This window comes from Panthera tigris, chromosome B4 (assembly GCF_018350195.1).
Source record: "Panthera tigris isolate Pti1 chromosome B4, P.tigris_Pti1_mat1.1, whole genome shotgun sequence".
Lineage (NCBI taxonomy): Eukaryota > Metazoa > Chordata > Mammalia > Carnivora > Felidae > Panthera > Panthera tigris.
The window spans coordinates 51,933,313-51,946,022 of record NC_056666.1 but is presented as its reverse complement, the minus strand read 5'-3'; the positions used below and the strand labels follow the sequence as shown (position 1 = coordinate 51,946,022).

Genomic DNA, 12,710 nt, shown 5'->3' with positions numbered 1-12,710 from the left:
GAACGCAAAACTGGAAATTTATGATCTGTTCTTTGTTCTAAAACAAAGACATGATTGCTTGCCAAAAAAATTCGGAGAATGTAGGCTCCTTAAAGGAGATCCAGAATTAATACCATGCATATAGCATCGCTAGGTAATTGTGAGTGTGTACTGTCCATGTGTTTTTAGCAAAATGGGATCTTGTGAAACATAGTATAATTTACTCTTTTTACTAAATATTCAGCGAACAGGATTAACCACATAATACATGGCTGCATAGTATGGGTATTGTCTACTTTATTTAACCAGTTCCCTAACAACAACAACAACGGCAACAATAACAAAATCAATTTCCTATAGGTGAACATGTAGGTCCTGGAGTATTTTTTGCAACTTGGCCCATTCAACACTCACTTCAACTGCCTTTCACTGCTGTCCTCTATTCTAGAAGCTGGAAAGATAAACACTTGCTTTCCCAGGCACCCTTACAGGTCAGGTCGCCATATCATTTGGTTCTGGCCAACGAGACAGAAACAGAGCTGCTGATAACACCTCCTGGGCTTTTGCTGTCCACGTGGCACACCCGAGGAAGAGTGGTCACTGCTGATGGCAGAGCAGGAAGAGAGGAGTCTGGCTCCCTCACAGCATTCCCTGCCATGGGCTCCCCACTGTTTGTTTATGGCAAGAGATAAATGATTTAAACCCTTTGCAAAACAAACTACAAATGCTTCTGGGTACTCATTAGATTATTTCTTTAGGATACATCCCCAGAAGTAGCATTGCTGGGTCAGAGTGTGTGTTTTTAATGCTTTTGAAAAGTTGTATCAACTGACAGTCTCACCAGCTCTATATGAGTGGATCTATCCTCTTCCTGCACCCTGCTGACTGGACATTATCACTCTTTTTTTTTTTTCTTTTTAAGCACAGCTTCATTGAAGGTATGACTGATATACAAAGAACTGGATATATTTAATGTGTACAGTTTGATGACTTTGGACACATTAACACCTGTGAAACCATTGCCACAACCAAAGTAAGAAAGATATCCAACCCCTCCCAGAGTGTCCTTGTGTCCTTCGTGGGTATTGTTGTGTGTGTGGGTGGTTAGGAACACCTAACATGAGGTCTACCCTCAACACATTTTTTCCAGCTTTATTTATTTATTTTTTAAAATTAAAAACATATGTATTTTTTTAATTTTAGAGAGGGAGAGAGTGCATGAGTAGGGAGGGGGCAGAGGGAGAGAGAGAGAGAATCCAAAGCAGGTTCCATGCTCAGCAGACCCTGATGTGGGGCTCAAACCCACAAACCTGAGCCAAAACCGAGAGTCTGATGTTCAACCGACTGAGCCACCTAGGCACCCACCTCTCATCTACCCATTAAAAAAAAATGTTTATTTATTTTTGAGAAGTGGGGGGGAAGGGCTGAGAGAGAGAGGGACAGAGGATCTTAAGTAGACTCTGTACTGTCAGTGCAGAGCCTAATGCGGGGCTTGAACTAATGAACCGTGAGATCATGACCCAAGCTGAAGGTGGATGCTTAATTCACTGAGACACCCAGGTGACCCTCATTTACTCATTTTTAACTGATGTTTTTGTAATCCCCCAGGGCTAAAGAGAAGAAGGAAGTTTGAGCTGGGCATGAGAGCTAGATTCAAAATTCAAATACACTTGGCAGATGAAGGCAGGGCCAAAGCTTACACAGAAGAAAACAACAGGTAGTCTAGGAGGCCTCAACCTTTCTAGACCTTTGTATGTCTGAATGTTGCCTTTCCAAATCATTTGTCATGAATGATTGAGCCTGCAGGGCCCAAGAGGGATCGAAAAGCTCTGGACAGCACTCAGAGACATGGGAGCTTTCAATGCAAGGAGCAGATGGGCAATGAATTTTGAGTGGTAGCAGCAAGCATGTTTCTTGGAAAGATGGTCTGATGTCTTCTATTTGCCTGCTGGATCTCACATTTTCCAGCTGTGCCCTCAGAAGAGGCTGACCTATATGGACTATACAGAGAGTTCTCAAACTTTTGGGTCTCATGATTTTCGCATGCTTAATAACTATTGAGGAATCTAAATAGCTTGTTTTGTGGGTTATATCTATTGGTATTTACTGTAGTAGTAATTAAAGCTGAGAAATGTTGAAAATATTTACTCATTCATCTATTTTTATTTTATTTTTTTTTCTTTTAAGTAGGCTCCATGCCCAACGTGGGGGTTCAAACTAACGACCCTGGGACTGTAGAGCAGAGTAGCACAGGGGAAGCATGCTGGGCCCATAATGACTCTGGGATCAAGAGTTGCATGCTCTATTGGCTGAGCCAGTCAGAAGCCCCTTTACTCGTTCATCTAAAGCAACAGTAATAAGGGCGCCTGGGTGGCTCAGTTGGTTAAGCGTTCAACTTCAGCTCAAGTCATGATCTCAGGGCTTGTGAGTTTGAGCCCCACACTGGGTTCCACGCTGACAGTGTGGAAACCTGCTTCGGATTCTTTCTCTGTACCCTCCTCCCAGTTTCTCACTCTCAAAAATAAACTTAAAATAATAAATAAAATAACAATAAACTCACTATGTGTTAACATAAATAACATCCTTTCTTATCTTTTAAAAGATTTTTATTTTTACAAGATTTTACTTTTTTTTAAGTAATCCCTACACCCAACATGGGGCTCGAACCCACAACTCTGAGATCAAGAGTCACATGCTTTATACTCTGAGACAGCCGGGCACGACCAACATTGTTTTTAAATAAAAAACATTTCCTTCCATGTTTGTAACTCTCCTCAACATGTGGATTAACAGAAGATAGCTGGATCTTCACATCTCCTTCTGCATTCAATCAGTAGAAATACCACAGGTCAGACATCCTTTGGGAAAGGCTGTTGTTCACTACTGAGAGAATAGAAGTGAAAAAGGCAAATAACATCTTAGTATTATTATGAAAATAGTTTTGACTTCAAGAATCCTCTGGAAAGGTCTGGAAAACCCCCAGGCGTTCCCAGCTACACCCAATACAACTCTTGTGACCTCTGAATCTACTGGGTTAAGCCAATAGGAGCCCTAGGGAGAAACTGCAGTGATGAGTCGGTGCCCAGAACATTTATTCTCCTGTCTTTATCCATGTAGGGTTGCCTACACTGAGGCTGGCTTTGTCTCTTGAAAAAAAAAAAAAGAGGAAGGGCTTCTCGGAAGTAACTCTCTTCTTTGGATTCCAGTTACTTCCCTCAATCCTTTGGGCCTTCGTGTGAAACATCTGAGTTACTGCGTTATCTTCCTTAGTTCGACGTGGGGCTCGAACCCACAAACCGTGAGATCAAGACCTGAGCCGAAAACCAAGAGTCTGGCGCTTAACCGAATGAGCCACCCAGGCACTCCACTCATTTAGTCTTTACAACAATCCTAGGGTAATAATAACTGTGAAACCAAATTTTGGTTATGTGGAAAAAAACTAGGCATAGACAGGATCAGTACCTTGGCCAAAGGACACACAGTAAGAGCAAGAGCTAGGCTCCAATCCAGGTAATCCAATGCCAGACTTTGTGCTCCCATCTGCTACGCATTGGGGCCTGTAGCAGAAAAAAGGGTCTGGAGGGACTCAGGTTTCCTAGCAACAGAGGTGGTGGAAGGTCCCTTCAGCCAGCCCGCCAACCTAGGACGATTGCTTACACTGTTTCCCAGCACTGGAGGAAAGGAGGTGAGCCCTTTCTAGGAAGCAGCTGGAGTGAATGAGCCTTCCCTCAAGTAGACGAGATAGGCTTCTCTGAACATAGCTAATAGAGGATGTAAGGGACTTTCCAGGAAGTTTGTGAGGCACTGAGCTTGTGAGAGAGACACCGCTCTGGGGTTCTATCCTAAACTTAAATGTGTTGTCCCAGGCTTGAATTACATGAAACAGCTTGTGCTGTATTCCCTCACACCTCTGCCCCAGTCTTTCACCTTATGTTTTAGGTTGCTTTTTCATTTCTATTTTAAAATAAAAAATTAATGTTAAATGTAAAAGTTAAATTAAAAAAATTAAAGTTTCTGCTTTTACAATACCAACCATATACTGCAAAGATTTATTTTCAACTTATGGATGAAGGATGTGATCCATTTTTCTGGAAGACTTCTGGGAGAACTTTCCAAATTAGCATAACAGAAAATTTGTTTCTGCATTAAGTCAGCTTATTCCTCATACATACATAGTTGTTCAAAATTGTTGAATAGTGAGTTTCTCTGCCATGTGCTAAATCTATATAAAGCCTTTATGTGGTTAAAGTGACCACATATGCATGAATGAATACACTTAACACATATTTTAATGGACAGATCGTCTAGGAATGCATTCTTCGAAACATTTCGAAGGTATGTGGGCAAGGATGCTTTCAATGGACTTGGTACCCAGAACGTTCCCTTCCACATAAACTCCTGCCTCAAACATATCACCCCTCAGCCTCCTGAGATCAAGGCACTCCTTTCCAGAGCATTAGCTACTTTCTCCCTTACACATGAAAACCTTACTTCTCTGAATCTTACCTTTACCCTTCAGGGTGTAAATCCTCTAGCGTGGTGAAAAGTGAACGGCCACAATGGCTGAGTAACGAGATCTCACAGAAATGGATGGAATTAGAATTACATTTAACATATCGTAATTTGTTGTGATCAAGTATGTTCAGGAAAGTACAACGGAAATGTAAGTTCAAGGAGAAAAAGAAACAATGTAACATTTCCTACTTAAAAAAAAAAAAAAAAAAGCTTTTGGGGCTTCTGGCTGGCTCAGTGCGTATAGCATGCGACTCTTGATCTCAGGGTTGTGAGTTTGAGCCCTGTGTTGGGCACAGAGATTACTTAAAAAGAATCTTAAAAAAAAAAAAAAAAATCTTGGGTGGCACCTGGGCGGCTCAGTCAGTTGAGGGTCTGACTTCAGCTCAGGTTATGATCTCATGGTTGGGGAGTTTAAGCCCCATGTAGGGCTCTGTGGTGACAGCTCAGAACATGGAGCCTGCTTCAGATTCTGTGTCTCCCTCTCTCTCTGCCTTTCCCCTGCTCACTGTCTCTCAAAAATGAATAAACATTAAAAATTTTTTTTTAAAAACTTTAATACATTTTTAATTAGCTAATTTTTAATAAAAAATTCTATTTAATTGATTTAATTATTGAATGTTTTTTTTTTTAAGCTCCCCGGGGGAGTGCACCATTCCCAGAGGTACTGCGATACCAGGCCGATGCCCGGAGGGGACGGAGCAAGCTCCTATTCCATCCCCCTGCTCCAAAAATCCACTTAGTATCCTGTCCTTGGATAGATGACGTCTCAGGTATCAAACTGATACGAACAGATACTATGCTTGATATTAGCCAAAAGGCCAAGAAATGATTCTTTTTTTTTTTTTTTTTAAGTAAGCTCTATGCCCAAGGTGGGACTCAAATTCACAACCCCGAGATCAAGAGTCACGCTTTACCGATTGAGCCCCAGGTGCCCCCTTGTTTGCATCTCTTAAAAATGGATAATGAGAGGGGTGCCTGAGTGGCTCAGTCAGTTAAGCACCCGACTTTGGCTCAGGTCATGATCTCGCAGTTCATGAGTTCGAGCCCCGTGTCGGGCTCTGTGCTGACAGCTCAGAGCCTGGAGCCTGTTTCTGATTCTGTGTCTCCCTCTTTCTCTGCCCCTCCCCTGCTCATGCTCTGTCTCTCAAAAATAAATAAACATTAAAAAATTTAAAAAAAGATGGATAATGAGGGGTGCCTGGGTGGCTCAGTCAGTTAAGCACCTGACTTCGGTTCAGGTCAGGATCTCGCGGTTCTTGAGTTTGAGCCCCAGGTAGGGCTCTGTGCTGACAGCTCAGAGCCTGGAGCTTGCTTCAGATTCTGTGTCATCCTCTCTGTCCCTCCCCCACTCATGCTCTGTCTCTCAAAAATGAATAATGTTAAAAAAAAAAAAGAAAGAAAAAGATGATGAAGGGTGCCTGGGTGGCTCAGTTGGTTGAGCATCTGGCTTCTAATTTTGGCTCAGGTCATGATCCCAGGGTTGTGGGATCAAGCCCCGTGTTGGGCTCTGTGCTGAGTGTGGAGCCTGCTTGAGATTCTCTCTCTCCCTCTACCCCTCTCCCCTGCTCACACTTATTCTCTAAAATAAAATTAAAAAACAAATAAATGAAACTATCAAAACAGTATTTAGATTCTGTTGGACACATTTAAAAAACTGATTTAATAATTTTATTTTACAAAGCCAAATTTACAGTTTGCTAAAAATTGCATCTTTTCAACTTCAACTTTTGAAAAAGTATAGATGTCAATTTTAAAATGTGCAAAGGGAAACATAATTTTTAAAAACACTCTTGTGGACGTGCAAATAAGTGCAGATTGCTTGTTTACGGTTATGTTTAATTTCTGACCACCATGGAAGTATGGCTATCAACCTTCTATAAATTGGGAGCAGGTGCATGTGGGGGACTTGGATGTGATGTTTAACCGACCCAATAAGGCACACACTAAGCTTTGGAGCTTGCTTCCATGCTGGAAGGGTGGTGCCCGTGACGAACCCCCGTTTGGAGTAAGGTTCTTTCCGGCTTGTCTGCCCTCCTTACTATGAGTCTCTGTACTCCCTGGGCTCTCTGCACACCTCTCCAGTAAGATGGAGTTGAGTAAGGTAAGCTTTAGGTGAGATAGAAAGTATTGATCTAGTCCATATTTTTGGAGAAGAGTCCCTTTTGCTATCTCCTGTTACAGGTATCCTTGCTGACCTACAGTTTTTAAGCACCTGATTTTCATCTGGCTTTCTGAAAGGTTGACAAAAGTTACAAGTACTCTGTACTGCTTTTTCTAAACTCCCTTGGCTTGCAGGTATTCCAGTATGGGACGTTCTTCCTTCTTGAAACAGCTCAGAAAATGTTGTGTTTAATAAAATGTTGTGACACACGCCACATACACACATCAATCAAACCTAAAAAGCCTCACCAAAAAAACCCAAAGGGAAAACCCAAGAATAACAGTAACTCAACCCACTGACAAAAGATCTGGAACCATAACCATCTCATGCTTGGAAAGAAAGAATAATCTTTTGCCTATTTCCTTTGGAAGACTTTGGCTGGCATGATGTCTTTAGATAAAGGTGGTATGTGTAAACATGTTTACGTGGATACAGAGAGCTGAGCCCTCTCCTTCCATCTTAACCTCTCTTCTCATTCACCTCCTACAATACAGACTGTATCTATTTGCATTTCATTTTGTGTGTTTCTGTTTGGAGCAGATGAATTTTTGTACATCTGCATTTTGAATTAAGTTTAAATCCTCTTTACCATAGCATGGGAAAAAAAGAAAAAAAGAAAGACTGACCGGTGCCAATTTAGTTTCAGCCATTTCATATAGGAATCCAAAAGCATCAAATTTCCTTGTACTCTGGGAACAATATATAGCATGAACAAAAGGTTATAGAGGGAAGAAAATGTAATTGATTCTGAAGAGCGTGAACATCTGCAAAGAATGTATTGTAAGGGAAAATGATCTCTGAGGGTCCTACTCCTGATGATGAAACAGTTTCTAGTTCCCCATGTCAGAGGAATAACACTCCGCTCCACACAGGCCTCTCCAGGCCCAATGCACTGAGCAGAGAGTGTCAACGCTTGGAGCTAGTTTCCACAACACAGAAACAAACAGAAAGAAGCGTGAAGACTTCAGGAAACAAAACCTGCCCGGCGGTGCTGAGCTAATAATGGCCTCAGAGGAAAAGTGAAGAAAGAAAAGTATATTCTGGTCCAAACTCTGTCATTACATATAATGTGACTGTGGCCAAGTCAATGTATCTCTCGGAGCCTCAAGGTCCTCAGACTCTCACATGGGAGAGCCAGACTGGATGGCAGAAGAGGCCTTTTTATGATGTGATCTACAATAATACGATTAACAGTCTATTATTTCATAGAGAAGTCCCTTGAGTCTCAGACTTTCCATTTTATTTATTTTTTATTTTTTTGAAAGATTTTATTTTTCTCAAGTAATCTCTACACCCAAAGTGGGGCTTGAACTCACAGCCCGGAAATTACGAGTTGCATGCTCCACTGACGGAACTAACCAGGTGCCCCACAGTCTTCCCATTTTATTTTTTTAGTTTTTTGAATGCTTATTTTTGAGAGAGAGAGACAGACCGACACATGGAGTGCGAGTGGGGAGGGGCAGAGAGAGAAGGAGACCCAGAAGCAGGCTCCAGGCTCTGAGAAGGCAGCACAGAGCCCGATGTGGGGCTCGAACTCATGAACCATGAGATCATGACCTGAGCCTAAGTTGGATGCTTAACCGACTGAGCCACCCAGGCGTACCTATTTTATTTTATTTTTAATGTTTTATCCATTTTCTGAGAGAGAGAGAGAGAAAAGGGGAGGAGCAGAGAGAGAGAGGGAGACACAGAATCCGAAGCAGGCTCCACGGCTTGGAGCCTGACGTGGGGCTTGAACTCATGAACCATGAGATCATGACCTGAGCTGTAGTCAGATGCTTAACTGACTGAGCCACCCAGGCGCCCCTAGGCGTACCCGTTTTAGATGGGAGAGAGCAAAAAATTCTAACACGAGTGATTTAAGAACATCAACATTTATTTAACATGATAAAAAAGAAATGAGATATGAACATTTGCATTTAAACAATAGTAAGTAGCCTTTAATACTTACATGTGCTCATTGTATAATATATACACAATGAACATAATTACATTTGTACACAAACTAAGTACTGGATTGGAAAACCTGCTTATTGCTGTACACATCTATCCCAATGAAGTATAAGCCCAGTACTTCAAAATACCTACATTTTAAATTGTACCTTTAAGAAACAGGAAGCGGTAACATTTGTGTTTAAGCTGACAAGAGTGTGGCAGTAACTGCTGACGCTGCAATCTGAGAAATAATAGTAGCAGAAAACAGGACATTCTTCACTTAGCAGTAATAAAATGGCACATTTTAAATATATATATAAAATTTTTACAAATCAAGTGTGAAACAAAGCATTGCAGTAGCCAAAAATGGGAAGAAAAAAAAAAAAAAGGAAAACAAGCTTCATTCGAAATAATAACTAAATTTATGTACTGAAAAGCAAAAAGAAATATAAATCCACCTAAATTTTAGAAACATCAAAATCTGGAAATCAGCAACTGAGTGAGCTCTGGCTGTAGACCGCACATTAAAAAAGCACCTTTACTTATGTGCTCTGAAATCATAGCAGCAAGCTGGTGTCAGAACAACAACCTTAGTATTACGGAGTGTACATATGAGCCATTAAAGCTGTTTGGAATAAACATTTTCCAGAAGTGATAAAATGATGCTCTGTGGCCAAAAGCATCAGAACTATGAATTTCATAGATTTAAAGTATACTGTACAATATCTTCTCACATTGCTGAAGGTCCACGTCCTTAGCTTTCAATGGTTTTGACAGAAGTCAGGATAGCTGAAAAATAAAGACAGGGAAAATTACTTTGACACCTGCAAGTTAATGAGTGACCATTTCCTAAAGTAACTGAGGGCAATGTTCTACAACGGCAGAGCTGACAGGCATGGCCATGAAAATCCTAAAATATAATACAACAGAAGGACGTTTCTTGTCATTTCGTAGGTTTAATTTACCAAGCCAAGGATGCAATTAAATAACATTTCAGAATTTTAAAAAAGAGTACCCAAATTTATGGCTGAATCAAAAAGATCAACAAAATAAGCAAAGATTTGCATAACTTTGCTAAAATATCTAACAATATATTAAGCTGCCTGCACAGCAGTGTCATTTGTAAACCTTCCCAAAGTCCTGCCAAAACTACTAGGTCAGCAACATGACATACACTCAACGAGAAGACATAAAAAAATACAAGTCTGAGTGCTACTTGTCGTTCTGGCCATATGCCAGAAGACAAGGAAATACCCGGCAATAACTGGACCCCATTCCAGCCTATAATGCCACTGGCTCTTAGAGTGAAAGTAAAACAAAACAAAATCCAATAATAACAACTTAAGGAACCCGGAAATGTACTTGAGTTTTAACTGTACATATTCTTTATTGTCAGACAACATTCTTTCATATCATTGGTCTGTGTACAGAGAATTGTAACCTATTTATTGAACCAAAGATAATGAGAGTGGACTTTAATTTACATTCCTCCACGAAGATGGACAGAGGCCATATATCAGCTCTTCGCACAGGAAGAATCACACAAACATGCTGCTATTCCTATTTTGGTGGTATTCTTGTCACTAGTTGCAACTGTCACTTCAGAACCTATTAAGTTAAAAGTTTAAACGCATGAATGACAGAGGCAAGACACAGGTAAGACTATAACAAACAGGTGGTTTGTCACTCCAGAAAGGATGTCAATCCTGCATAAATGCCAACTGACAACAAACAAAGGCCTCTTCTAGGCTCTAGGTAGACATAATCTCAAACAGAGGTTATAAATATGCCAAGACAGTTAGACACAAGTCCATCTGGATGAAAAAAAGGACACAGATTACAGTTGCTACAAAAGGTATGAATGGAAGTGGATTCTAGAAAATAAGCACTACTGGATGAACTTAGTGTTTGTACTGATTTGAGAATCTGTAAGTCAAAGCATATGTTAACAGCAATGCTTATAATGTCTCTATGTGTTTCTGTTGCTTATAATTGTTTAACAGAAATGTGCTGGTAGTCCTAATGCACACATTACTAGGTCTGATAGACACTGAAGAAAAAAATGCAGAAAAAGGCATAAATAGCTTCACATCTCAAAGCTTTTCTGAAAAGTAAAAAAAAAAAAAAAAAAAGTATGTATTTACAAGTACAAAAGGCAAGTAAAATTTAGCAACTGTTTATAAAAGTGTTAACAGTAAGACCTTAGGAAATTATTGTCAGTTCCCAAACTGTGGTCTATGGCACAATGTTCAGTCAGGTTCTGTCCTTCCCCCTGCATCCACCCACAGCTTTTTTAGTAGCTACCTCTCTTACTTAAACAAAATTAATTATTTAGAAATAGTTTCTGATAGATCTTAAAGACTGTAATATTCCTTGTAGTTGGCTGTACCACAAACACTTCTTTGTCCTTTTAAAATAATAAATTCCTGATGCGGTAGGTGGGTTGCACAAACTGTAAAAAAACATTACTTGATCAACATGTAATAGCTTCAACAGAATTCTCAGGTCCGACTACGGAAAGGAATGCTAAGTGGGGGCACAGCTGCAAAACCCCGTGCGGCCTGTCTTGGCACGGGCTATACCTTTCCCGTTTTGCTGTTTTTATGGACGATGAAATAAGAGACAGAGAAAATGTTGTCACACAGCAAATCACTGGAAGGGCTGATGCAGATCTGAGTTAGTGCCTGTGGCTCAAATACATGGCCTCCTTGCTCTGCCAATAATCTCTAGTGCACGGCCCAGAATTAATCTCAGTTTTTGTTCACTAAAGCAACAAATGAATACAACTCAAGTTAAAAACTCTGAAGTTAAAGCACAGATGCAAAGGGAACAGACGTACTTTTTCTGAGACTACACACACATGAAATGGGATCCTTCTGTGAGCTGCGGCTGGGCGGCTGGAACCGGCGATGCCGAGGACTCAGGAGATGGGGACAGACTTTTCACTAAAACAGACCAAGAGAATGCAAGAAGGTACACATGTTTAGGATACACTTGGAGAAGGAAATCCTGATGTTGTGATCCCATAAAATAGGAACATGTTTCAGGAAGGAATTAATAGTTGTACTTGGTTTCTGTTGTCTTCTAAATTGGCAATTGATTATTTAGCATGAAATGTCTCTTGAAGACTATTAAAATTCTTCTTCCTTATATACCTTAAACATCGTATACAATGTTATGTGTCAATTATACCTCAACCAAATTGGAAAAAAAAATTATTGTCTTTTTTTTTTTGGCTTTGAGGTTAATTTTTAGGTGTCTGTCAGGGAAGCCCTCTTGTTGGGTCTGTTTATCTATCTATCTATCTATCTATCTATCTATCTATCTATCTATCTATCTACTATCTAGTAAGCTCTGTGCCCAACATGGGGCTTGAACTCATAATCCTGAGATCAAGAGTTGCATGCTCTACTGACTGAGCCAGCCAGGCACTGCTGGGTCTCACTTTAAGAGACTTTCTAGTTTCATGCAGCTAAATAGTATGAACAGTTTAAATGTTGTGATTTTAATGCACCCACACACTTTACGCAGACGTGCCAAAACAGTAACAGGAAGTGGTCAGTGACAAAAAACTGCCTTATAAGCGACAGAGGCAAAAGACAATGCTTAATGTTGGCTACAGGGAAACACGACTCATAATATAAATTTGCATGTTACATGCATGTAAGATACAGAAAATACTCTGCCAGAATCCAATGCTCCTCCTAAGAAGAACAGTACCAAATAATTGAATTTCATTGTATTTGCTTGTCTGCCAAATGATGGGGAGAAAGGTGAAGGGAGGCAGGATTAAGAATAGTTTTTTCCAGGGGTGCCTGGGTGGTTCAGTCAGTTATCCAATTCTTGATTTTGGCTCAGGTCATGATCTCACGGGTTCAGGAGTTTAAGCCCAGTGAGGGGCTCTGTGCTGACAGCCTGGAGTCTGCTTGGGATTCTCTGTCTCCCCCTCTCTCTGCCCCTCCCCCACTTTCTCTCTCTCTCAACATAAAGAAATAAACATTAAAAAATAAAGAATGGATTTTTTGCTTATGGACTATGAGAAGCAAGGCTGATAATATGCACCAGTGGTATGATCCCTCTCCCAACCCCTTGCCAAACATCATAAAGAAAAAAAGAGAAA

General features: G+C 40.5%; 1 protein-coding gene and 1 non-coding gene across 7 annotated transcripts in view; both read right to left on the bottom strand.

The window, feature by feature from the left end:
• Positions 1-5,133: 5,133 nt before the first annotated feature.
• Positions 5,134-5,324, bottom strand: LOC122240698. Its single transcript, XR_006220467.1, has one exon. It is a non-coding gene; the product is annotated as a U2 spliceosomal RNA (small nuclear RNA).
• Positions 5,325-8,513: 3,189 nt separating this feature from the next.
• PLEKHA5 (pleckstrin homology domain containing A5) overlaps positions 8,514-12,710 on the bottom strand; it is a 237,608-nt gene continuing 233,411 nt past the window's right edge. For 5 of the 6 annotated variants that reach the window (XM_042991854.1, XM_042991848.1, XM_042991849.1 and 2 more), the window contains 2 exons: positions 11,430-11,535; positions 8,514-9,379 (listed from right to left, as the gene is read on the bottom strand). In XM_042991854.1, coding sequence (XP_042847788.1) covers positions 11,441-11,535 — 95 coding nt within the window. In that variant the 3' untranslated portion in view covers positions 8,514-9,379; positions 11,430-11,440. The remainder of the gene's footprint in view (positions 9,380-11,429; positions 11,536-12,710) is intronic. The other variant, XR_006219809.1, reaches the window with a different exon arrangement.